Source organism: Helicoverpa zea, chromosome 31 (assembly GCF_022581195.2).
Source record: "Helicoverpa zea isolate HzStark_Cry1AcR chromosome 31, ilHelZeax1.1, whole genome shotgun sequence".
Classification (NCBI taxonomy): Eukaryota; Metazoa; Arthropoda; class Insecta; order Lepidoptera; family Noctuidae; genus Helicoverpa; species Helicoverpa zea.
The window spans coordinates 10,154,803-10,181,832 of NC_061482.1; the positions used below are offsets into that span (position 1 = coordinate 10,154,803).

Genomic DNA, 27,030 nt, shown 5'->3' on the forward strand with positions numbered 1-27,030 from the left:
AGTCGTTTCTTCGACCGTAGTCTCTTCGGGTAGTTCGACGACCTCAACCGGCTCAATGCGTTCCTCTTCTGGAGTTTTTTCCTCTGTGACAGTCACAGTTGTGATTGGAGCTTCGTCATCTTTTTCGATGGTAGTGATCTCCGTGACCTCTTGCTTGGGTCCATGTTTCTTCTTGATGACTCGCCTTGTCGTTTTGATGGATTTGACATCGCCTGATTCGGTTCGCACCTGAGTTACCTGGACAGTTTCAGGTGTCTCTTCTACTACCTTAGCCTTGTCGGGTTTGTGTAAGTCAGCGAGTGGTGTGGTAGTGTCGTCAACGATTTCCTCTGTTTTGTGTACTGTGACAATGGGTTGTTTGTCGTCAGTTTGTTCAGTGGTAATCTGTGTGGTTTGGATTTTCGGACCTACCTTCTTTTTGATGATTCGTGTAGTGATTTTCTTTTGTTTGGGCTTACCGTCAGGCGCAGTCGTTTCTTCGACCGTAGTCTCTTCAGGTAGTTCGACAACCTCAACCGGCTCAATGCGTTCCACTTCTTCTGGGGTCACTTCTTCTGTGACAGTCACCGTGGTAATCGGAGCTTCGTCATCTTTTTCGATGGTAGTGATCTCCGTGACCTCTTTCTTGGGTCCATGTTTCTTCTTGATGATTCGTCTTGTAGTTTTAACGGACTTGACATCGCCTGATTCGGTTCGCACCTGAGTTACCTGAACAGTTTCAGGTGTCTCTTCTACCACCTTAGCCTTGTCAGGTTTGTGTAAGTCAGCGAGTGGTATGGTAGTGTCGTCTACGATTTCCTCTGTTTTGTGTACTGTGACAATGGGTTGTGTGTCGTCTGTTTGTTCAGTGGTAATCTGTGTGGTTTGGACCTTCGGACCTACCTTCTTTTTGATGATGCGTGTAGTGATTTTCTTTTGTTTGGGCTTACCGTCAGGCGCAGTCGTTTCTTCGACCGTAGTCTTTTCGGGTAGTTCGACGACCTCAACCGGCTCAATGCGTTCCTCTTCTGGAGTCTGTTCCTCTGTGACAGTCACGGTGGTGATTGGAGCTTCGTCATCTCTTTCGATGGTAGTGATCTCCGTGACCTCTTGCTTGGGTCCATGTTTCTTCTTGATGACTCGCCTTGTCGTTTTGATGGATTTGACATCGCCTGATTCCGTTCGCACCTGAGTTACCTGAACAGTTTCGGGTGTCTCTTCTACCACCTTAGCCTTGTCAGGTTTGTGTAAGTCAGCGAGTGGTGTGGTAGTGTCGTCAACGATTTCCTCTGTTTTGTATACTGTGACGATGGGTTGTGTGTCGTCTGTTTGTTCGGTAGTGATTTCTGTTGTTTCGACCATAGGACCTACTTTCTTTTTGATAACTCTTCTGTGGATTTTCTTTTGTTTGGGCTTACCGTCAGGCGCAGTCGTTTCTTCGACCGTAGTCTCTTCGGGTAGTTCGACGACCTCAACCGGCTCAATGCGTTCCTCTTCTGGAGTCTTTTCCTCTGTGACAGTCACGGTGGTGATTGGAGCTTCGTCATCTTTTTCTATGGTAGTGATCTCTGTGACCTCTTGCTTGGGTCCATGTTTCTTCTTGATGACTCGCCTTGTCGTTTTGATGGATTTGACATCGCCTGATTCCGTTTGCACCTGAGTTACCTGAACAGTTTCGGGTGTCTCTTCTACCACCTTAGCCTTGTCAGGTTTGTGTAAGTCAGCGAGTAGTGTGGTAGTGTCGTCAACGATTTCCTCTGTTTTGTGTACTGTGACAATGGGTTGCTTGTTGTCTGTTTGTTCGGTAGTGATTTCTGTTGTTTCGACCTTAGGACCTACCTTCTTTTTGATGATTCGTGTAGTGATTTTCTTTTGTTTGGGCTTACCGTCAGGCGCAGTCGTTTCTTCGACCGTAGTCTCTTCGGGTAGTTCGACGACCTCAACCGGCTCAATGCGTTCCTCTTCTGGAGTCTTTTCCTCTGTGACAGTCACAGTGGTGATTGGAGCTTCGTCATCTTTTTCGATGGTAGTGATCTCCGTGACCTCTTGCTTGGGTCCATGTTTCTTCTTGATGACTCGCCTTGTCGTTTTGATGGACTTAACATCGCCTGATTCCGTTCGCACCTGAGTTACCTGAACAGTTTCAGGTGTCTCTTCTACTACCTTAGCCTTGTCAGGTTTGTGTAAGTCAGCGAGTGGTGTGGTAGTGTCGTCAACGATTTCCTCTGTTTTGTGTACTGTGACAATGGGTTGTGTGTCGTCTGTTTGTTCGGTAGTGATTTCTGTTGTTTCGACCTTAGGACCTACTTTCTTTTTGATAACTCTTCTGTGGATTTTCTTTTGTTTGGGCTTACCATCAGGTGCAGTCGTTTCTTCGACTGTGATCTCCTCGGGTAGTTCGACGATCTCAACCGGCTCAATGCGTTCCTCTTCTGGAGTCTGTTCCTCTGTGACAGTCACGGTGGTGATTGGAGCTTCGTCATCTTTTTCGATGGTAGTGATCTCCGTGACCTCTTGCTTGGGTCCATGTTTCTTCTTGATGACTCGCCTTGTCGTTTTGATGGATTTGACATCGCCTGATTCGGTTCGCACCTGAGTTACCTGAACAGTTTCGGGTGTCTCTTCTACCACCTTAGCCTTGTCAGGTTTGTGTAAGTCAGCGAGTGGTGTGGTAGTGTCGTCTACGATTTCCTCTGTTTTGTGTACTGTGACAATGGGTTGTGTGTCGTCTGTTTGTTCGGTAGTGATTTCTGTTGTTTCGACCTTAGGACCTACTTTCTTTTTGATAACTCTTCTGTGGATTTTCTTTTGTTTGGGCTTACCGTCAGGCGCAGTCGTTTCTTCGACCGTAGTCTCTTCGGGTAGTTCGACGACCTCAACTGGCTCAATGCGTTCCTCTTCTGGAGTCTTTTCCTCTGTGACAGTCACAGTGGTGATTGGGGCTTCGTCATCTTTTTCGATGGTAGTGATCTCCGTGACCTCTTGCTTGGGTCCATGTTTCTTCTTGATGACTCGTCTTGTCGTTTTGATGGACTTGAAATCGCCTGATTCCGTTCGCACCTGAGTTACCTGAACAGTTTCAGGTGTCTCTTCTACTACCTTAGCCTTGTCTGGTTTGTGTAAGTCAGCCAGTGGTGTGGTAGTGTCGTCAACGATTTCCTCTGTTTTGTGTACTGTGACAATGGGTTGTGTGTCGTCTGTTTGTTCGGTAGTGATTTCTGTTGTTTCGACCTTAGGACCTACTTTCTTTTTGATAACTCTTCTGTGGATTTTCTTTTGTTTGGGCTTACCGTCAGGCGCAGTCGTTTCTTCGACCGTAGTCTCTTCGGGTAGTTCGACGACCTCAACCGGCTCAATGCGTTCCTCTTCTGGAGTCTTTTCCTCTGTGACAGTCACAGTGGTGATTGGAGCTTCGTCATCTTTTTCGATGGTAGTGATCTCCGTGACCTCTTGCTTGGTTCCATGTTTCTTCTTGATGACTCGCCTTGTCGTTTTGATGGACTTGACATCGCCTGATTCCGTTCGCACCTGAGTTACCTGAACAGTTTCAGGTGTCTCTTCTACTACCTTAGCCTTTTCAGGTTTGTGTAAGTCAGCGAGTGGTGTGGTAGTGTCGTCAACAATTTCCTCTGTTTTGTGTACTGTGACAATGGGTTGTGTGTCGTCTGTTTGTTCGGTAGTGATTTCTGTTGTTTCGACCTTAGGACCTACTTTCTTTTTGATAACTCTTCTGTGGATTTTCTTTTGTTTGGGCTTACCATCAGGTGCAGTCGTTTCTTCGACTGTGATCTCCTCGGGTAGTTCGACGATCTCAACCGGCTCAATGCGTTCCTCTTCTGGAGTCTGTTCCTCTGTGACAGTCACGGTGGTGATTGGAGCTTCGTCATCTTTTTCGATGGTAGTGATCTCCGTGACCTCTTGCTTGGGTCCATGTTTCTTCTTGATGACTCGTCTTGTCGTTTTGATGGACTTGACATCGCCTGATTCGGTTCGCACCTGAGTTACCTGAACAGTTTCAGGTGTCTCTTCTACTACCTTAGCCTTGTCGGGTTTGTGTAAGTCAGCCAGTGGTGTGGTAGTGTCGTCAACGATTTCCTCTGTTTTGTGTACTGTGACAATGGGTTGTGTGTCGTCTGTTTGTTCGGTAGTGATTTCTGTTGTTTCGACCTTCGGACCTACTTTCTTTTTGATAACTCTTCTGTGGATTTTCTTTTGTTTGGGCTTACCATCAGGTGCAGTCGTTTCTTCGACTGTGATCTCCTCGGGTAGTTCGACGATCTCAACCGGCTCAATGCGTTCCTCTTCTGGAGTCTGTTCCTCTGTGACAGTCACGGTGGTGATTGGAGCTTCGTTATCTTTTTCTATGGTAGTGATCTCCGTGACCACTTGCTTGGGTCCATGTTTCTTTTTGATGACTCGTCTTGTCGTTTTGATGGACTTGACATCGCCTGATTCGGTTCGCACCTGAGTTACCTGAACAGTTTCAGGTGTCTCTTCTACTACCATAGCCTTGTCGGGTTTGTGTAAGTCAGCGAGTGGTGTGGTAGTGTCGTCAACGATTTCCTCTGTTTTGTGTACTGTGACAATGGGTTTCGTGTCGTCTGTTTGTTCCGTAGTGATTTCTGTTGTTTCGATTTTCGGACCAACCTTCTTTTTTATTATTCGTCTGTGGATTTTCTTTTGTTTGGGCTTACCGTCAGGCGCAGTCGTTTCTTCGACGGTAGTCTCCTCTGGTAGTTCGACAACCTCAACCGGCTCAATGTGTTCCTCTTCTGTAGTCTTTTCCTCTGTGACATTCACGGTGGTGATTGGAGCTTCGTCATCTTTTTCGATGGTAGTGATCTCCGTGACCTCTTGCTTGGGTCCATGTTTCTTCTTGATGACTCGCCTTGTCGTTTTGATGGATTTGACATCGCCTGATTCCGTTCGCACCTGAGTTACCTGAACAGTTTCGGGTGTCTCTTCTACTACCTTAGCCTTGTCTGGTTTGTGTAAGTCAGCCAGTGGTGTGGTAGTGTCGTCAACGATTTCCTCTGTTTTGTGTACTGTGACAATGGGTTGTTTGTCGTCAGTTTGTTCAGTGGTAATCTGTGTGGTTTGGACCTTCGGACCTACCTTCTTTTTGATGATTCGTGTAGTGATTTTCTTTTGTTTGGGCTTACCGTCAGGCGCAGTCGTTTCTTCGACCGTAGTCTCTTCGGGTAGTTCGACAACCTCAACCGGCTCAATGCGTTCCACTTCTTCTGGTGTCACTTCTTCTGTGACAGTCACCGTGGTAATCGGAGCTTCGTCATCTTTTTCGATGGTAGTGATCTCCGTGACCTCTTTCTTGGGTCCATGTTTCTTCTTGATGACTCGTCTTGTAGTTTTAACGGACTTGACATCGCCTGATTCGGTTCGCACCTGAGTTACCTGAACAGTTTCAGGTGTCTCTTCTACCACCTTAGCCTTGTCAGGTTTGTGTAAGTCAGCGAGTGGTATGGTAGTGTCGTCAACGATTTCCTCTGTTTTGTGTACTGTGACAATGGGTTTTGTGTCGTCCGTTTGTTCGGTAGTGATTTCTGTTGTTTCGACTTTAGGACCTACTTTCTTTTTGATAATTCTTCTGTGGATTTTCTTTTGTTTGGGCTTACCATCAGGCGCAGTCGTTACTTCGACTGTGGTCTCCTCGGGTAGTTCGACAACCTCAACCGGCTCAATGCGTTCCTCTTCTTCTGGTGTCACTTCTTCTGTTACAATGACGGTGGTAATCGGAGCTTCGTCATCTTTTTCGATGGTAGTGATCTCCGTGACCTCTTGTTTGGGTCCATGTTTCTTCTTGATGACTCGTCTTGTAGTTTTAACGGACTTGACATCGCCTGATTCAGTTCGCACCTGAGTTACCTGAACAGTTTCAGGTGTCTCTTCTACCACCTTAGCCTTGTTGGGTTTGTGTAAGTCAGCGAGTGGTGTGGTAGTGTCGTCAACGATTTCCTCTGTTTTGTGTACTGTGACAATGGGTTGCGTGTCGTCTGTTTGTTCCGTAGTGATTTCTGTTGTTTCGATTTTCGGACCAACCTTCTTTTTTATTATTCGTCTGTGGATTTTCTTTTGTTTGGGCTTACCATCAGGAGCAGTTGTTTCTTCGACGGTAGTCTCCTCTGGTAGTTCGACAACCTCAACCGGCTCAATGTGTTCCTCTTCTGGAGACTTTTCCTCTGTGACAGTCACGGTGGTAATCGGAGCCTCATTATCCTTTTCAATGGTAGTGATCTCCGTGACCTCTTGCTTGGGTCCATGTTTCTTCTTGATGACTCGTCTTGTCGTTTTGATGGATTTGACATCGCCTGATTCCGTTCGCACCTGAGTTACCAGAACAGTTTCGGGTGTCTCTTCTACCACCTTAGCCTTGTCAGGTTTGTGTAAGTCAGCGAGTGGTGTGGTAGTGTCATCAACGATTTCCTCTGTTTTGTGTACTGTGACAATAGGTTGTGTGTCGTCTGTCTGTTCGGTAGTAATTTCTGTTGTTTCAACCTTCGGACCTACCTTCTTTTTGATAATTCTTTTATGTATTTTCTTTTGTTTATGCTTACCGTCCGTTGTTGTAAATTCTTCAACAGTAGTCTCTTCAGGTAGTTCGACCACCTCAACAGGCTCAATCTTTTCATCTTGTTTGTCGATTGTTTTGTTTACTGTGACTTCCTGTTTGGACCCATGTTTCTTCTTTTTTATTTGTTTCTTTACCTCAATTGTTTTAATATCATCAGTCTCTGGTTTTACTTGTGTGATTGTTACCATTTCAGGTAGCTCTTCGACTTCTATGGCGGTTTCTTGTGTAGTCGTCACATGGAGAGGCTCTACGAAATCGTTGATTATGTCATCGGTACTCACTGTAACAGATTTTTTCTCATCAGAACATATTGACGTTTTACGCACGGTTGTCGTTTTAATTTTTTTCTTTTTACGTTGTTTTTTTGTCAAATCAGTTGGTTCCTTGTCAGACTCTTCGACCAGTTCTAATATTACAGGAGATTTTTCTTCATCACTTATCTCTTCAATCTGCACCTGGGCCTGCATTTTTGGTATGTGTAAAAATTCATCAGGCATTTCAATAGTACTTTTCTCGTTAGTATCAGTTTCAGATACTTCATCCCCTTCATATTCTTCAATATTTAAATCGTGAACAGCCTCTATCTTTGGCTTCTTTGTATCCTCGTCTTCTATAGTTTCTTCAATCACTATATCTCCTTGATCAGATTCGTCTTGTCTTGATCTCTTCTTTTTTCGTATTATGGTTCGCTTTGTTTTAATTTGTATGGGTTCTGAATTACCCGGAGCTTGAACGAATTTCGTAACTATCTCTTCACTTTCTTCTACATCAGATGACTTTGATGACGTCTGAGTTACTTCTGAAAATTTTATATTTGTTACAGGGAATCATCGAATTGTTTCAGAGAGTTCAATTTTGTTTTTTTTTCAACAAAATCCATAATTTTATTGCAGTAATGATTCATTTTGCAAAAGGTTAGTAATTAGTTTAGGAAAGTTATGCAGTGTGTATTGATATTTTGTTGTGTTATCAAGTTGTTATGTCATCCACAAGTGTCGAAGTTGGTAATAGTTGGTAGAGTATTGTTTACTTAGTATCTAGAAAAACTTGTGAGAATTGGTAAGTAAACGACATTTTTTCTGTGAAACATCCTGATATCAAGGTTTTCATTATCTTATTTTCCAGTTGCATATCAAATTATTAGGATTTTAAGAATAACCAAATATTTTAAATAAAATTATAACCATAAGCTCTTCTTATGTCAAATACATATTTGTTACTATAAAGTAAAAAATAACTAAGCTACTAATAAGCCGTTTCACCAGAGTCCAATAATCTATGTCAATTGTCTGGCCCTGTAGATACGCGATACCATTAAAATCGTTTCAGTATTTTCGCATTTATGGTTATTATATCAGGTGTCAAGTTAAATGCTGCCACGTCACCGAACGTCACGGTGTTGTGCTTCAATGCACCATTATTTAATTTAAAGTCTATAAGAGAAACTTGAAATACAATCCTACAATCTGAGACGGCAGCACTGATTGAATTGAAACAAAGATGCAAAACAGGTTTTTTTAGATCAAAAAACACAACAGAATAACAAAAATATGCGTTTTCACTCCTGGAGTGAATCAAAATCATATTCAATAAATGCACGTCGCACATCTATTAGTAGCTAACAGTTTCCAAGCAAGTGTTTTGAAAATAGTTATGATGTCCTCCTTGCCGATTATCGGCTACGGCAGCTGTTCTACAGCGCACAATACTATAGTGCATTTGCGCAGACACAAGTGCACTCACTATTCCTTCCCTCTCATAACCCGATGGAACGGCAATCCGATACGACCGGAGAGAGATCAGGCGCAGGATCGACATTAACGTGCTCTCCGATGCACGGGTGTATCAATCACCAACTTCCAGGCTCCGGGCTGCTTTGTGAAAGTTTCCAAAACCCACAAAGCGACTTCGGCAAGACCCAGGAATCGAACCCAAGCTCGACCTCGTGCTCAGCAGCTGCGCATGCGACAGCTAGACCAACGAGGCAACATCTGGTATTATAGCCTTTCAAATCCAGTGGATGGGGGGAACAATAAACCCGCTATCATGAACTACAATCGTAAATCTCAATGAATAATTTAACAGTCAGACAATCGTAGTTAGGGGACCGTTCTATTTTTTATTTATTAATGTTAACTTACCGTGAGTTTCAGCCTCTTGTTTAGTTATCAATATATCATGACGATCCTCGTCAGTTGTGGTGATTTTGCCCTCTAACAATTTCGGCTTCTTTTCAGAGTACGGTACTGCTTGTTCAGCTACGAATTCTGTAGAAACTTCTACTTCATTGGCGACTGTAAAACTTTTACTTATTTTTTGAGATATTATTTCTGGTATATGCAATTCGGTTTCATGTTGAAGACTTTCACTGTCTGTAATTATTAATGGTGTTACACTAGTTGATGTTAATTTTGTAGTTTCAGTCTGTGTTGTTGGTGTAATTAATTCTTTGACTTGAGTTTCTGCAACGTTTTCAGTGCATTGAACGTGTGTTAACAAAGTAATAGATTTTTCAGCTTTAGCAGTTTTTATTTTGTCTGTTTTGAAAGTGTCTTGTGAATCTTCTTGTGTAATTTCATCAACGGTTATACTTTCTGTGGTATTCAAAGCTATCGATGCTTTTTCCTTAGGCGCAAGTTGTTCAAAGTTTGTATTAATTTCACTCTCATGTACTACTACAGAACTTTGACTTATAGGTTGCATTTCAATATGTTTCCCGTGTACGTTAATCTCTTCACGTTCTGAAGTTCTCATCAAAGTAATATTTTCTCCAGCAACTACCTCCATTTGTTCAATGGGCTTCATTTCTAATAATTGTTCTGTTACTTCTTTAGCTGGTTCTTTACTTATTTTCATATCTTTTGAATACTCCTGAGCTACATTTTCCGAAACAACATAGGATTTATGAGCTTCCACGTCCAAAGATGCAGTATTCATGTCTGGTTGTAAGAAACTTGGCATGTCTTCAAGGTTTTCTACTACATGGGGTTTGATATTTGATACTTCTTGATGAGTTATATGACTTTTATCCGCTCTTTCCGGCTTTTGCTCATCTACGTTATCAAAAGTTATAGGTTTTTCCCCTGCAATTATTTCAGTTTGCTGAATAGATTTCATTTCAGTGATCGCTTTTTCAGCAGTTTTATAGCTATCGTCACGACTTAGCATTTCATTTGATATTTCTTGCACTACATTTTCAGATGTAATGTAGCTCTTGTGTAACTCGAGCTCATATCGGATTGTACCTTCAGTAGGTTCATAGTTCACATCTGTGGTTTTGACACTTTCTACTAAATGAGGTTGAATATTTATAAGTTCGTTGTAAGCAACTTGTTTTGTCAAAGCATTCTCATCTTTAGAAGGTGTGTCTTCCAAAATTTCAAATTTCTCTATTGGTACAGTTTGTATTGTTGTAATGTGCTCATTAGCTTTTATACCTACTTTTTGTTTCACGCTTAATGGAGCTACATCCTTCAGCAATTCTTGCTCCTTCTCTTCTCCTATCGTGTCCGTTATAGTAATGTGTTGTTTAGGTTCAATAATAATGCCCGGTACTTCAGGCTGTACCGCTTTGTCTGTTTTTAAAATTGCTTCCGATTCTTTTAAAGTAATTTGTTCTATTTGAAGAGGTAAATTAGTAGTGTAATTTTCTTCAACCTGTTTTAGGGAAAGAGTTTCCTTAGTATCAATGTCATGTTCTTTTTCTGTTATTTCTACTTCCGTTACAGTAATATGTTGACCAACTTCCAAATTAACGTCAGGAACGAGTTCCTTGAGCTTTTCCAAAGTTTTTATTTCTGTAGGTTGTTCTTCGTAGTTTATCTCTTGAATAACAAGAGGTTTTACTGCTTCTATAGTTAGGTCACCAGTTTCTGGTCGTCTGTTATCCACCAAATCCATTTCCTCCTCAATTTCGGAAGGTTGTAACAATTCTGTATTAAAGTGTTTATGTGTTGTTAAACTAATTTCGTTTGTGATACCTTTTGGAATACGAGTTTCTGCTAAAGCCTCTTCTTTTTCTGCTAAAACATTTTCGGATATGCTCAAGCTATCTGTCGACTCTATAGTAAATCCTATTTGTTGTGATTTCATTTCACTTTGTGACTGCAACATTACCTCTTTTTCATTCACAATACATTCATTTATTCCTAAACTTGAATGCAATGGTACATCAACAGTAGGTTTTATCTGTCTTCCTTCCGGTATTAATCCTTTTGTAAGCAAGTCTTCTTCTTTTTCAGAAGATGTTATTTGAGTTATGTTAACATGTTGCTTCGGTTGATAACTTAAGTTTACTGTTTCACCTTTGACTGGTTCCAATGACTCTAATGTGTTTTCTTTTTCTGTAACAATTGTTTCTGTAATGTCCAAAGATCTTTGCTCCTCTATTGTACCCGTCGATTTTCGAACTGTAAGAAGGTCTTTTTCATACGTATCTTCTACTTCACATATAAATGGTTCCAGTTTTTCGACGGCCTCCTGTACTCCGTGAGTAGTGGTTGCACTTGTATGTATTGTTTTAGGCGTACTTAGATCCTCAACGTCTTGACTAACATGTACTTCTGTGCTTAGTATAGATTGTTTTTCACTAATTGACGAAAGAGCGGTTGTTGAGAATGGTTCTTGCATTCGGTTCAATACATTTTCCTTTTCCACTGCTTGTATTTCAGTGATTTCTTTGGCTGTCGTTTCGATTATATTTGTTGTTGCTTTAAATGAATCTGTTTTAGTGTCTATGAATTCAGTCTCCTTCTCACCTATCAATATTTCTGTGCTCTGTATGTGTTTTTGTAATTTATCACGAGTCATTGAGGCTTTTGAAGTTTTTACAGAGATATCTTCAAACTTTTCGACCATACTAGATGGTACAACTTCTGTATCAATTGAACTACTATACGGAACGAACCCAACCGATGCGTCTTGCTTTGGTTGCAGCTGTTGAACATCAAAGTCTTTTTCTCTGTCGACAGTTTCAGTGTAGCTAGTAATTATGGCTTCAGATTCGGTGATTGCTCCACTAATAGAAGATTGAGTTAATGGTTGCTCATGTATCAGTGATTCTTTTTCACCTAAAATTATTTCAGTTTGCTCAAATGTATTTTTGAAAATAGGCGTTGCACTGGTATTTTGTAATGTTATTTTCTCATCCTTAAATTCTTTGACCATCTCACTGGTAATAACTTCTTCAGTATGAGCAGTTTTCCCATAAACTTCGTCAATTTTAGACGATGCTGTTTTGTAGTCTGTTTTCGGTTTTGAAGTTTCTTCTATATTATCCGCATGTGAAAGTACTTCCGAAGTTTGTAAGCTCCTTTGGCATATTATAGAAAGTTCTGCTTGTTGATTTTCAGGTACTTTCGATAATGGTAGTATATTTTCTTGTTCAATGGCTAAGTTTTCGTCATATTGTGGTGCTTGTAATGTTGTAAGAGATATTATGGGTTTTGTGGAGCTGTCCACTTCTTTATTGATTAACTTGTCTTCTGAGGAGTGAACAATAATCTCTTGTTGAGATATAGCTTCTGTTAATGTCGCTCCTTGTCTGGCAGTGGCAAACGATAATTTATTTATGTCTTCTAGAACTTCCGGTGCCAGTTCGGATCTACTTTCTTCAACCAAAATAGCTTGATTGGAGTCAACATTTAATGAGGCTAAAAATGAATTTGGCTTGACCATAGTATCCAGGACATTTTCTTTTTCATTGTAATTGGTCGTACTCACGATTAATTCTTTATGCGCTATATTTTGGACACTAGCCTGCTTAGGGACATCTTTAACAATGTCATCCGAATAACCTACGCTTGAATCTACTGTAACCTCTGACAGCACAGCAACTGGTCGTCCAGAAATATCAGTTGATGCTGTAAATGATTGTGGTTCGGAAATTGTATTATATTCACTTTCCTTCTCGTGTTGCATCGTTTCCGTTACATTCAAAATGCCTTCAGCTGGAATTAACTCCGGGTTTAAGAATTTGAAATCGGGCTTGATATCTTCTTGTAGAATTGATTGACTGTCTAAGGTTTCATTCTGCGATACTTGCACTGAAATCAAATTACTAGAGACCATTTGGGCTTCTTCGTAATTTGAAGTCTGTGTATCGAGACTAGCTAGTGTGTCCCGTGAGTTAACCTCCATAACAACAGCAATTTTGCGATCAGAGTCTATATCAACTTTAGCAGTTGATGTTGGTTTTGGTTTATCAGTGACAAGATTTTGTTCAGTGGAACTAACAACTACTTCCGTGACATTTAAACTTTCTTTACCGATAAAAACAGCTTGAGCTGCACTCTGAGCTATCTTATTTTCTTCAAGCTGTGAAAGCTGTTCCTGAACATTTGTTTGAAGGACTGTTATTTCTTTCTGTAAGTCCCTTGATTCTGATGCAATTTCAGACAAGTTTGGTTGTTTGGTAATGAAGTCAATTTGATCGGCTGTGTTTATTTCTTCTAATTGGGGGGTCTTTAGAGGATGGCTAGATCCTGATTGTGCATGCACCACCTCGGGTAATTTATTGAGTGTTAGTTTATTTTCGCATTCCGATAATTCAGTTTCTGATATAGTTAGGGGTATATTAGGAATAAGTGAAGAAGCTACTGATTCGGGTTTTCTAGACCTATATTCTTCTGTAGATTCACTATCGTGTATAAAAGGATAAGAAACGGTTTTAGCTTGATTAGTTATTACGGATTCTACTGCAGCATCTTCCATTGGCTTATCAGAAACTTTAATATTATCGGTAGTTGTCATTTGCATTGTTTCTGATGTAATTAGGGGCTCAAATGCTTTATAATCAAAATCTGCTTTAGCTGTAACTTTGTCTTCCTTCAGTACAAGATCTTTTTCACTTTCATGTACATTCACTTCATGTACATCATTTTTGTCTAAGACCGATATTGCAATGTCAGCATGAAAACCAATTACTGATCGTGTTTCTTCCATCGAAGTCTCAGAATCGTGTACACTAGTTTCTACATTAAAAGAATGTTGAAGTTCATTAATACCAACTGTGGCCTTTTTATGGGATACTGTGTCTGCCACAAATTCTGATTCCTTGATGTGAGATGTAGTAATTATATTATCTAGACCTGTATGCAACATTATGTCTTTATTTACAGAAACTTGTGCTGGCATTTCTTTCACCGGAAATTCTCCTTCCTTTTCATGCAATTCTCCGATGGAAATAACCAAACTATCTTTTGCTGCAATATCTACATTTGCTTCTTGTGCTGGAGGCATTTTAAGCGCTGATAGGACTCCTTCTCGTTCTTGAACATTGTGGACTTCTGTTACTATTTGATTCGAAACGAGAACGTCCTTACGTGCCATTTCCGTGGGTACAATCAGCTCAGGATAGTATTTTCCTGACTTGTCTTCAACAAAAACTTCACCAACTTGTAACGACTCTAACAAGTTGAAATTAAGCTTGGATGTAGCTGCTTTTTCTGTGTTTACGTTAACTACGTCAGTTTCTTTCATTTCTTCATTAATTTCAAGAACATTTAATCCTACTAATGGTGAGAATGCAATAGATGCATTGGATTTTTTGGTAGGTGACTCTTGTAGAGGAGATTCCTTAACAGAAATAATTTCTTCTGTTATGTTTAGAGCATCTTTTAAAATCATAGTAGTTTTAGCTTTTTCCGCGTGTTTTTCATCTTTTTCTAAATCTGTGGTTGTGACATTTGCATGAATTTCAGTTGTCACAAAAGATTCTGCTGGGACAATGCCCTTGTTTGCAATATTTTCAGAAGCGCTTTTATTTGTTTGGTAATCATCTATAGAACCACTTACTTCAACTTCTGTTACAACTAGAGGTTCAATTTCGTTTATTGATGGTTTTATTGCAAGTTTATTATTTTCTTTTATTTGCAGATGCGCTTCCTTTTCATGAACTTCTTGTACATCAGCGATCAAAGAATAGTTAGTATCTAATTTCAAATTGGCAGTAGCATCTGTTGATGTCTTGTCAGATAGTATATGTGTCACCTGACTTGCGGGAACTATCTCTACCTTATTGTCAGAAATGTCAGTTGCAATTGTTGTGAGATAAGGTATTTCATCTTTTTCAAGAATACCAGTTTCGTCTTCAATGTAATGTTCTTGTTTTTCTTTGGGTTGGTGTGTTTTAATGGTAATTAATTGTTCTTCTGTACACTGGTCTTCTATTTGCTGTTCTTCTAAAGATATTTTCTGTTTAGTGTGTTTTTTGCGTTTGACTTGTTCTTTTTCTTTGATATCTGTGGAAGTATAGTATCGTGTTTGAAGTGAAAAATATATAAATAAACATGTCTTTTATTTTCAGTTTTTGACATCAAGACAAGATAATAGAAATGTAAATGTAGGTACTTACTTTACATTTTCTTTGACTCACATAAAGTACACACATGAAGCACATTCTTGAAGCCATATGCAGTATTTAAATGCTGTATAGAATAAAATAACACACGTTTTAAGCTGGTTTTAAAAGCAAAAAGCAGATTATGATAATGGTTTTAAAATGGTTAGTGCAGACTTCCATAATTTATTTATGGACGGTGAATTTATCTCAAACATTCCGCATTATAGGTATAACATGTTATAGGTGCTAAAATATTTTTTAACCAGTGCGCAAACTTTGACAGCTTAGTAAATAGTAAATTAATTAATAGTAAATAATATAGTTAAACAAGTTTAAAGAAAAAAAATGTATATTAATAATGAATGATGATCGGTCAACGCGATAACGTCATATAACATTATTATTTAAGGTACGTTTTGGAAGCGAACTGGTGACTTCCAACTGCCAACGACACGTGCAGCGACTGCATGGGTCTTGCTCTAAATGCTTGTGAGTAGTATATTTACTACAATAAATTATTACGGCTTCAACCGCGTCCCTGATCTACTTTGCACAGCTGGATAAAAAAAATTGTTTATGTAGCCTTCTTCGATAAATTAATTATATAACACCAAAATAATTTTTCAAATCGTACCGATTTCTGAGTTAAGAGTGATAAACAAACAAAGAAACTCTGCGGCATATAATCATCATCATCAGCTCTACATTCTAAAAAATCCTTCATCGTCTACCTACAGTTAAACGTCAAATTAATATAATTGACAGCTCCGCTCACTCACCAGCTCAATTATTTCATTATTGAATGTGAGCATTTTTTGTACAAAGATCAGGCATTTAGCCGGTCTCAGACCGACTCAAAACTTTCAATGGAATCATGATTTTCTTTAAATAAAATCGTGGTGAGCATCGGGTCAAGTCTACAATCTCTAAGTCATATTTTTTTAATATCCAATGGTGAAACATTCACTGTAAAAATAATACCTACAGCACGCACGAAGAAAATAAAATTCAAAATAGAACCTAAACCATTCACTTTAAATAGTTCTATGAAAAAATGAAACCAGATAAGTAACAAAATAAGCGAGTGATTAATATTTTTAATATTTGATAGTAAGAATAAAGCGTCTGCAATTCATTCCATCCACGGTATCATGTCATCTGAAGCATTTATTTAAAACACTTATAAAATGAGTTTCTAGGGAAAACTTACCTTGAACTTCCGACAGTTTGGTAGTATCTAAAACAAATAATTTTTGATTAGCAACTTTTGTTTAACTAATTACAATTTGCTGAAACCACTTTCAGTAAACCAAACTGCTTTCTTTAATCATCAAAGCGTCTTGGTTACGAAAAGACAGTCAAGGAAATAACCCAAGAGCGCGCGCACACTATAAAGATTTAGTCAGCCGATAGTTGATTTTTGCTCAAGATGAATGGAAGTACGAACGATTAGGTTTTTGGTCGGTATAAGACCAACTAAAAACTTTGATTAAATTCACGATTTTCAAAAAAAAATGTTTTTCCTACCTAGGGTCAACTAAATAGTCTGCAGTGTGCGTGCCGTGCCTAATTTTATTTCTAAAATACTATGATAATACCTTTTATAACCGTAGTAGTATGTACTTCCGCCGTTTGTTCAGCTGCCGACTCGACTATTACCTGTAAAATAGGAACAGAACTCATTACGCTATGCCAAACATATCCTTTCACTTAGAAATCGATATCTTTTTTTGCAAAACGATATCAGTATACAGGATGCATACCTCATGTGCCTCTTTTTGTTCCCAGGACCGTGGTTTAAAATCTTCTGGATAGAAATGCGCAATTACTTCTTCAACCGAAGAATGCTTCAGTTCCACCATTTTCAAGAAAGCACGGAATCCAACTTTAGCAGCTATTACATCTTCGTCCTGCGTAGTTTCTTCCGTAAGTACTTCTGTAATAAGTGCTCCGTGACCTTGTCGCTCTACCAAACGAACTAAAGCCGACTGGGATTGCGGAACTCGTAACGCTGGGAAATATTGAGAATCGTACAGACTTTCGATTTGTTCTATTGTGAGGCCGTTCCTCATCATGAATCCTATTTTGGCTAATTCTCTTAGTGGAGATTCACCAGGGCCGAACTCTTTGGCATTTATGACTTCTAACAGCTCATTTATTTCTGCTACTACCCGGGAATCACCTTCAACCATTCTTATTATGCCTTTTTGAGTTTCAAATGTCTCTTCGAACGGCTGAACCATTTCCTCCTTGTCTGGTTGCGATGATACTAAATAATCATGTGGAGTAATAATCGGCTCTGCTTTTTCTTTGCTGGGTTCTAACTTTTCTTTTTTATCGGCCTTCTTGTAAGTGGCAACATCTACAGTTTCAACATAGTCAGCTTCAGTGACAACTTTCTTTGCTTTTTGTTTGTCTATTTTCTTAACAGGTTTCGGTTTTTCAGTTGTTTGCACTTCTTCTATTACAACTGCAGAGTCTTTAACATCTTCAGAAACAACCTTAGCAGTTTCCTCCTGAACAATCTGTTCTTCGCGTTTTGCAACTTTTTCTAATCTGTCTTTTATTTTAAGATGTTTGGCTTTTTTAGCCTTATCTGTGCTATCATACACTTGCAATTTTGCTTTAGTAATAGCCATGCCTATGTCACTGACTGCTTTGCACATGTATGTTCCTTCTAATGCTTTAACACACTTTTTCACAGTGCATGTTGTACGATTATCTTTGTTTTCAATTGTAAAACGTTCGTCCGTCCTTATAACTTTGTCGTCTTTGTACCAAATTATTTCTGAAAAGAAGTCGCTTAGCCATTAGTTTTCAACGAATATAATTAACTAGCTTTTGCTTGCGACTTTGTTCGCGTGAAATAGTGACTTCCGGCAGATTTTTGGATGGCGATATATGTCCGGAATAAATTTTATTTTTATATTTTTTAGCAATAAAAACTATCCTATGTCCTTTCTCAAGTTCCAACCTATGTCTGTACCAAATTTCACACAAATAGGTTCTGTAGTTTAGGCGTGAAGAAAAGACAGATAGACAGACAGTTACTTTCACATTTATAATATTACTTGGGATTTACGTTATACTTAGTTTTGCTCAAAAGTTTTGTACTCAAAAGCTTCTTTTAACTTAAGAAGTCTCTTTGAAACTTCTACATTTAAAATTTGACCGTAGCAAAAGGGTTGAGTTTTACCTGGCGTCGGATTTCCACTGTACACGGCTTCGAAAGTAACGGTTTCACCTTCATCCACTCGTTCTCCTAGAACATCTTTCACAAACGTGGGTACTGACTGGGTTGCTGTAATTAAAAACAAATTAATTATCTCAATTCTTACTTAAGACTCTTTAAGAAACATCATCATCATCCTCCGAGCCATTTCCCAATCATTTTGGGGTCGGCTTCCGGTCGGACTCTTTAAGAAACATACACGACTTATTTACTATTAAGAGATGAAAATACACCGCTGCCGTGCACCACCGGTCATACCGAATTAGCGGATTTTAATACTCATACATCGCCCGACCGCGTGATCTTACTGGGCATATCAAAACCGCGCAGAATTTAATGCGATATTGATATTCCATCGTTCCGTGCTAGGCACTGTTACAAAATCCGTATTACTGCTACCGCATTCCATAGAAAGCAGAGTGATGTACGTATTTTCCTAGTTTTAGCTATAATATGGACTCGTCTTTTGAATTATGCTTCTTAACTTTATTAAAAAATAAATAAAAATTGCCCTGGCAACCAACTCAACAATTGACCACTGATATATTTTGTTCAAGGCCTGGCTAAACATGATTTGGCGACTTGTTGTGATATTCATAAAATCTTACCTTTCAAGGCGGCCTGTAGTTCCTCCATGTGAGTAACCCATTCTGGTTTTCGATATTCTTTGGTTCCAATTATACCTATAATATAACATAAATATAAGTTTTCAATTGAAAGGTGAGTTCGATAACAATTGTGTTTTTTATTTAAACCACTAATATGAATCCGTGAATCATAAGGTAGTCCCGGATCCCGTGTAGCGTATGCGCCATCTCACAGTTATATTACCGAATTGATTTTGGTGCCCAGTATTGCACGGATAGAATTTTTTTTTACAATGTGTTCAGTGTGAACAGTATTGTTTGATGTAAGTTTGGGTCGAGAGGAAGGGAATGTAGGAGAAGGCATAAAAATAAACTATTACGAAAATATAAACTAGCTGCTGACAGGTACTGCAACTGAAAGCATAAAAAGTATTAGAACATACAAGTATGTATTTTATTTTTGCTGTCGACGACAAGTAAATGTACTTACTTTCAACAGAAAGTGCTGCAATAGTTGAAGTTACTCCTAATGGATTGAATGCTTCAAATACGATTTCCCCAGTGTCGTCTTGATACACCTCGGGTATTATCAGTATTGAAGTACCGTCTTCCATTTCCTCTATTTGATATTCTTGGGACTGGACAATCTCTACGCCTTGTTTGCGCCATCTAATTTCTGGTTTGGGAATGCCTATAGCCTTTGCCTCGAATCTAAACAAAAAGGTGATTGGAAAAATACGAAAACTATTATTAACTACAAATATAATTTAATGGAATATTATGAAAGCGTTTCAAGTTATTAAAATATTAATTTTCTCTATATTGTAATCATGGAGTGTATCGACGGCAATTTTTTTTGCAAAGTGCAACTAATTTGATCCTTCCTACGAGGCTTATTAAAGAAATACCTCTACTTATTCTTTGAGATATTTTCAAGTTATTTTTCATTTAAGATAAAAATATTTGACTTATTTTTATTATTATTTCACATGGTTATAAGATAAATAAAGTAGGGATACTATTGCTAGTAGATAAATGATAGTAAAACCAAATTCAGCACCTGGTTAATTCTCCTTCTGTAGTAGTTACAACCGTTGGTAAGGCTTTAACAATACGTGGAGCGAATTCCTCAATGTCACTCGTTTTCTGTAAATTATTGTGCAAACACTTCAGTACTTTAGTAGATGTAGGTATTACAAAAAGTATTAACCGTCGTACCACAAAAACTTTTAAACGATGTTGAACACTTGTCTAAAATAAGGCCAATTTATGACGTTGAAATAAGTTCCGTTTTGCAGCCACACTTTTTTAAACAAGTGTGCAACGGAGTTTAAGTTTTTGTAGTAAGGCTGTAAAAGTTAGTTACCTCATCGCTCAGTATATCCTCCTCTGAAGCACTGGGTACATATTCATATGCTAGAAAAAAAGTAACCATTAAAAAACATGTCAATCGGTCGATGCTATCACTCACAAGTGCATAATTCCTGTGCAATATTCACGAGTCATACTGTGGCCGTTAATGTGTTAAGGGATTCTGTTTATGGTCGCGTTGCTGAACTGTCCTCAATTATTTTAAAACAAAAGGAATTATACACCCACATTATCAATAACTGGATGCGACGCAGTTAACATTCACGAAGCTCTCATAACACAAGCGATTTGATTCTATCCTTAAAGTCAACGTTACAATAGTACTACGTAGTTTCTGTATTTATAGCTATAGTTTTATAAATTAAAAATAATCGATATCGATACTGAAGCGTCGATCAAAACTCCAAACTTCAAATTGTTCTACAGATGCATGGCAAATATGATAAATGTTGTTAGGTGTCTCGAGTTACAGTGAACATTATACAATCCTTCTTGTGTTTTTATAATACATGCAAACTAAGTATTCTCATGCAGTGTGGAAGTAGAATTTACATCGCTACCTTCAACATCAACAGTACATTCGCAGTTACAACTTCCAAATTCATTTGTAGCTACACATCTGTATTTTCCTGACATTTCAGGAAAGGCTTCTTTTATGCACAATTCACATAAGCCCGATTCTTGTCGGGCAACTGTAATATCTCTAGCTCTTTGGACAAGTGTACCGTCATGATACCAATCAACTTTAGGCCAGGGTTGCCCCTTGATTTTACAAGAAAGTTTTATTGGTTCCCCATCCATTATAATCACTGATTCTAAGGGAGTAATGATTGTTGGCGCTTCCCCTGTAAATTCCTTTTCTGTTTGTTCTAGCAGTGAAGCAGAACATGAAACTGATCCCGCAAAGTTTTCTGCTCTACATGTTATGATTCCTAAGAAATCTTTGCTTATATTTTCAATGCACAGACATGAAACATTTTCCCTGTCGGTTACATATATGTTAGTTAATTTGCTTTGTTTAGCATATGTGGTTACTTCTCTCGTGTCTATGAACCATTGGAAAGAAGCAGTCGGACTTGATGAAACTTCAGCCTCAAGTAATACTATATCCCCTAAAGTGACCGTTTTTGGTCGAATAGGTTTAGTGAATACGGGTGGTGAAATCTGATCTTCATTTAATGATTTTAGTAGTTTAATGGAACTCGCCGATTTAGCCACCACATTATTTTTTTCTATTACAACTTCATACTTTCCTACTTTCTTTTTGTCTACATTTTGTACTTTTATGGTTGATATCCCATTTTCAGTGTGTATGATACAGTCGTCAATTTGTTCAAGGGGTTGATTGTTGCGGTACCAGGTCACTATGTTATCATCCACAGGCTCAAACACAACAGATAATTCTAATGTGCTATTTTCCAATACGTTCAAAGCCTTAATTGGCTCAATTATTAATGGTTCCACCTCTGTAAAATATAGTTCTAATTAATTTTAATGTCAACCATGAAACGTATTTTTATGGCCAGGAACAAAAAAGTCTGTACTAACAATTTCAACTTTATGTCATGTACAAATTATTTTTTATGTTAGTATTTATTAGGACAAATAAATGAAATTATGAGAACTTTCCATTAGACTGATATCCTAGGTGCCACCAGACATCACTTATTTACTTAGAAATAAAATGCTAACGAGCTTTATTTGTACCCGACAACCTATTTACGATCTGTAAAGTTAGTTGAATAAAAAAATATATACAAGCCGTTATCATTATATTTTTACTAGGTTTCATTCGTTATTGAAAATGACAACAGACTGGCGCTTAAAAAATGTATAATAATATGTAACGTATTTAAAATTATATAACTGAAGTTGGTCCGTTTTGGAGATATAAGTGCAGAACGTTTTATGCGTGAGTCCAACTCGCACTTGGCTGGTTTTAAGAGAAAATAAGGAATGTGTGGCGCTACTGAGACCTCAGTCCATATAATGGTAGAAGATATCTAGTTTTACAAATGTAATTTGCAAAAAAAAAAATGGGAATTGCTTATAGCCTGCGGACTGGATTTGATATTTACAGCGTTTGTTAAATACTTGTGGAGATAACCATGCATCTGTTTACAATAAAAAACTTTAAGACCCCGACTGATTGGTATTGATCTAACCTTACCTAATATAACAAATAAATAAACCTCACCTTTCTTTTTATCTTTCTGAATCTTTTTCTTTATCTGCTTTCGCGTAACTACAGTAGTGACTTCTTCCTCGATTTCTTGAACTGGTTGATCCTTTTCAACTACAGTTGTCTCTTGAACTATGCTCTCTTCGACAGACTTTTCTTTCCTGATTTTTTTCCTTTTCTTTTCTTCAGTTTTTTCAGTTGTCTCAATAGTCTCTACCTCAAGACTTTCCTGTTTGATGATTGGCTTGGGGGCTTTTACTTCTTCCACTTGCTTTTCCTTCTTAACTGGCTTAAGCTGCACCTCTTCAGGCTTCTCTTCTTCGGGTGCCTTTTGCTTGGGAATAGGCTTGAGTACAACCTCTTCTTTCGGTTCCTCTTCCTTCGGTCGCCTTCTGCCAGTAGGCCACTTGGGCTCCTCAGGTTTCACCTCTTCTACCTGTTTTTCCTTCTTGACTGGCTTAAGCTGCACCTCTTCAGGCTTCTCTTCTTCGGGTGCCTTTTGCTTGGGAATTGGCTTGAGTACCACCTCTTCTTTCGGTTCCTCTTCCTTCGGTCGCCTTCTGCCAGTAGGCCACTTGGGCTCCTCAGGCTTTGCCTCTTCCACTTGCTTTTCCTTCTTGACTGGCTTAAGCTGCACCTCTTCAGGCTTCTCTTCTTCGGGTGCCTTTTGCTTGGGAATTGGCTTGAGTACCACCTCTTCTTTCGGTTCCTCTTCCTTCGGTCGCCTTCTGCCAGTAGGCCACTTGGGCTCCTCAGGTTTCACCTCTTCCACCTGTTTTTCCATCTTGACTGGCTTAAGCTGCACCTCTTCAGGCTTCTCTTCTTCGGGTGCCTTTTGCTTGGGAATTGGCTTGAGTACCACCTCTTCTTTCGGTTCTTCTTCCTTCGGACGCCTTCTGCCCGTGGGCCACTTGGGCTCCTCAGGCTTTGCCTCTTCCACTTGCTTTTCCTTCTTGACTGGCTTAAGCTGCACCTCTTCAGGCTTCTCTTCTTCGGGTGCCTTTTGCTTGGGAATTGGCTTGAGTACAACCTCTTCTTTCGGTTCTTCTTCTTTCGGTCGCCTTCTGCCAGTAGGCCACTTGGGCTCCTCAGGCTTTGCCTCTTCCACTTGCTTTTCCTTCTTGACTGGCTTAAGCTGCACCTCTTCAGGCTTCTCTTCTTCGGGTGCCTTTTGCTTGGGAATTGGCTTGAGTACCACTTCTTCTTTCGGTTCCTCTTCCTTCGGTCGCCTTCTACCAGTAGGCCACTTGGGTTCCTCAGGCTTTGCCTCTTCCACTTGCTTTTCCTTCTTGACTGGCTTAAGCTGCACCTCTTCAGGCTTCTCTTCTTCGGGTGCCTTTTGCTTGGGAATTGGCTTGAGTACTACCTCTTCTTTCGGTTCCTCTTCCTTCGGTCGCCTTCTGCCAGTAGGCCACTTGGGCTCCTCAGGCTTTGCCTCTTCCACTTGCTTTTCCTTCTTGACAGGCTTAAGCTGCACCTCTTCAGGCTTCTCTTCTTCGGGTGCCTTTTGCTTGGGAATTGGCTTGAGTACCACTTCTTCTTTCGGTTCCTCTTCCTTCGGTCGCCTTCTACCAGTAGGCCACTTGGGTTCCTCAGGCTTTGCCTCTTCCACTTGCTTTTCCTTCTTGACTGGCTTAAGCTGCACCTCTTCAGGCTTCTCTTCTTCGGGTGCCTTTTGCTTGGGAATTGGCTTGAGTACTACCTCTTCTTTCGGTTCCTCTTCCTTCGGTCGCCTTCTGCCAGTAGGCCACTTGGGCTCCTCAGGCTTTGCCTCTTCCACTTGCTTTTCCTTCTTGACTGGCTTAAGCTGCACCTCTTCAGGCTTCTCTTCTTCGGGTGCCTTTTGCTTGGGAATTGGCTTGAGTACCACCTCTTCTTTCGGTTCCTCTTCCTTCAGTCGCCTTCTGCCAGTAGGCCACTTGGGTTCCTCAGGCTTTGCCTCTTCCACTTGCTTTTCCTTCTTGACTGGCTTAAGCTGTACCTCTTCAGGCTTCTCTTCTTCGGGTGCCTTTTGCTTGGGAATTGGCTTGAGTACAACCTCTTCTTTCGGTTCCTCTTCCTTCGGTCGCCTTCTGCCAGTAGGCCACTTAGGCTCCTCAGGCTTTGCCTCTTCCACTTGCTTTTCCTTCTTGACTGGCTTAAGCTGCACCTCTTCAGGCTTCTCTTCTTCGGGTGCCTTTTGCTTGGGAATTGGCTTGAGTACTACTTCTTCTTTCGGTTCCTCTTCCTTCGGTCGCCTTCTTCCAGTAGGCCACTTGGGCTCCTCAGGCTTTGCCTCTTCCACTTGCTTTTCCTTCTTGACTGGCTTAAGCTGCACCTCTTCAGGCTTCTCTTCTTCGGGTGCCTTTTGCTTGGGAATTGGCTTGAGTACTACCTCTTCTTTCGGTTCCTCTTCCTTCGGTCGCCTTCTGCCAGTAGGCCACTTGGGCTCCTCAGGCTTTGCCTCTTCCACTTGCTTTTCCTTCTTGACTGGCTTAAGCTGCACCTCTTCAGGCTTCTCTTCTTCGGGTGCCTTTTGCTTGGGAATTGGCTTGAGTACAACCTCTTCTTTCGGTTCCTCTTCCTTCGGTCGCCTTCTGCCGGTAGGCCACTTAGGCTCCTCAGGTTTCACCTCTTCCACCTGTTTTTCCTTCTTGACTGGCTTAAGCTGCACCTCTTCAGGCTTCTCTTCTTCGGGTGCTTTTTGCTTTGGAATTGGCTTGAGTACAACCTCTTCTTTTGGTTCCTCTTCCTTCGGTCGCCTTCTGCCAGTAGGCCACTTGGGCTCTTCAGGCTTTGGCTCTTCCACTTGCTTTTCCTTCTTGACTGGCTTAAGCTGCACCTCTTCAGGCTTCTCTTCTTCGGGTGCCTTTTGCTTTGGAATTGGCTTGAGTACAACCTCTTCTTTCGGTTCCTCTTCCTTCGGTCGCCTTCTGCCAGTAGACCACTTGGGCTCCTCAGGCTTTGCCTCTTCCACTTGCTTTTCCTTCTTGACTGGCTTAAGCTGCACCTCTTCAGGCTTCTCTTCTTCGGGTGCCTTTTGCTTGGGAATTGGCTTGAGTACTACCTCTTCTTTCGGTTCCTCTTCCTTCGGTCGCCTTCTGCCAGTAGGCCACTTGGGCTCCTCAGGCTTTGTCTCTTCCACTTGCTTATCCTTCTTGACTGGCTTAAGCTGCACCTCTTCAGGCTTCTCTTCTTCGGGTGCCTTTTGCTTTGGAATTGGCTTGAGTACAACCTCTTCTTTCGGTTCCTCTTCCTTCGGTCGCCTTCTGCCAGTAGGCCACTTGGGCTCCTCAGGCTTTGCCTCTTTCACTTGCTTTTCCTTCTTGACTGGCTTAAGCTGCACCTCTTCAGGCTTCTCTTCTTCGGGTGCCTTTTGCTTGGGAATTGGCTTGAGTACTACCTCTTCTTTCGGTTCCTCTTCCTTCGGTCGCCTTTTGCCTGTAGGCCACTTGGGCTCCTCAGGCTTTGCCTCTTCCACTTGCTTTTCCTTCTTGACCGGCTTAAGCTGTACCTCTTCAGGCTTCTTTTCTTCGGGTTCCTCAGTATCTTCTTCATGTTCTTGTTTTGTTTTCTTTGTTTTACGTCGCCATACAGGTGTATCTTCATCCTTGGTTTTGACTGTTTGTTGCTCAGTTTCATCAATTTTCAATATTGCAGTGTCTTTTTCGTAGGTCATAAGTTCTTCAACTTCTACAGTTTCTGTTTTTTTGATTGATTCTCGCCTTACCTTCTTCAAAGTTACGTCTTCTATTTTTTCCTTCACCAATGGGGCCTTTTCAACCTTCGTTGGACGCAGTTTGATACCTTCCTGAGTCCAAGGAATTGAATCTTTTCTCTCGTCTCTGATGATTGGCTTCTTATCATCAGTGCGTGGTTTTTGAGAAATCTTCTTTTGGATTTCCTCTTCATCTTCCTCTGTTTGTAATAACGTGACATCTTCAGTGGTAGATAAAGTTTCAGTCAATTTATCGTCACGTCGAGGTTTTCTCCATGATTTTGTTTCCAAGTTTTGCGTTTTGTCTTCATCAATTTCGGACTGAATTTTTAGTATATTGCTATCTTCAGTGACTAATTTCTTATCCGTAGAAAGATCTTTGGTACGCGGCTTCCTCCAAGATTTAACTTCTAATACTTCTTTATTAGTGCTGGTAATTTCAGTGTCATCTTTTACTTGTAACAATGTAGTGTCTTCTGTTATCAACTTTTTATCTGAAAATGATTGTTTTGTTTCTGGTTTTTGCTTTCTCCAATGCTTAACCTCAAGGCTCTCTTCTTTTGTCTCTTGTTTTGACCGCCGCCAGGGTATGTTTGAAACAAGTTTTTGTGTATCTACTTCTTGCACATTTTGAACTTTCAGTAAATTACTTTCCTCTGTGGACTGGTATAATGATTTACTGACTTGTGTTACATCAACATCTTCAGTACTCGAAGTAGTTACATCGGTCTTATCATGGAAAGTCTTCCGTACCGTTGTACGAGATTCTGCAAAAAACAGATAACATGATTTGTGTGAAAAGTTGTGATAAATATTCGAGCTGCAGTAACATTTTATTCGTATTTTAATTTTTCGTTCTATTTAACACCTTTTTTGAAATTGATAAGTATTTAATTTGTCCCTATATTCGTATCGGCAAGTAATGCATTCAAGTCTTGTAATATTACAGCTGTGTGTAAAACTGTCTATCTTAGAACAAAAATAGATGTGGAAAATATATTGTTAAAAATTACCCAAAAGTGGTTGTAAAATAAGTTTAAGTCTAATTTCAG

The 27,030-nt window shown here is 39.9% G+C and overlaps 1 protein-coding gene across 3 annotated transcripts in view; it reads right to left on the reverse strand.

Annotated features, from left to right (window-relative positions):
• LOC124644798 (titin) overlaps positions 1 to 27,030 on the reverse strand; it is a 105,489-nt gene that overhangs the window by 38,621 nt on the left and 39,838 nt on the right. Inside the window, exons 22-33 of one of the 3 annotated variants that reach the window (XM_047184370.1) lie at positions 22,297 to 26,745; positions 20,660 to 21,565; positions 20,095 to 20,144; positions 19,789 to 19,874; positions 19,219 to 19,439; positions 18,750 to 18,824; positions 18,106 to 18,210; positions 16,673 to 17,697; positions 16,508 to 16,568; positions 16,120 to 16,146; positions 8,710 to 14,808; positions 2,334 to 7,367 (exon numbers count right to left, since the gene is read on the reverse strand). In XM_047184370.1, the coding sequence (XP_047040326.1) occupies positions 2,334 to 7,367; positions 8,710 to 14,808; positions 16,120 to 16,146; positions 16,508 to 16,568; positions 16,673 to 17,697; positions 18,106 to 18,210; positions 18,750 to 18,824; positions 19,219 to 19,439; positions 19,789 to 19,874; positions 20,095 to 20,144; positions 20,660 to 21,565; positions 22,297 to 26,745 (18,138 nt within the window). Of the gene's footprint in view, positions 1 to 929; positions 7,368 to 8,709; positions 14,809 to 16,119; positions 16,147 to 16,507; positions 16,569 to 16,672; positions 17,698 to 18,105; positions 18,211 to 18,749; positions 18,825 to 19,218; positions 19,440 to 19,788; positions 19,875 to 20,094; positions 20,145 to 20,659; positions 21,566 to 22,296; positions 26,746 to 27,030 lie in introns of all 3 variants that reach the window. The other 2 variants (XM_047184368.1, XM_047184369.1) reach the window with 2 other exon arrangements.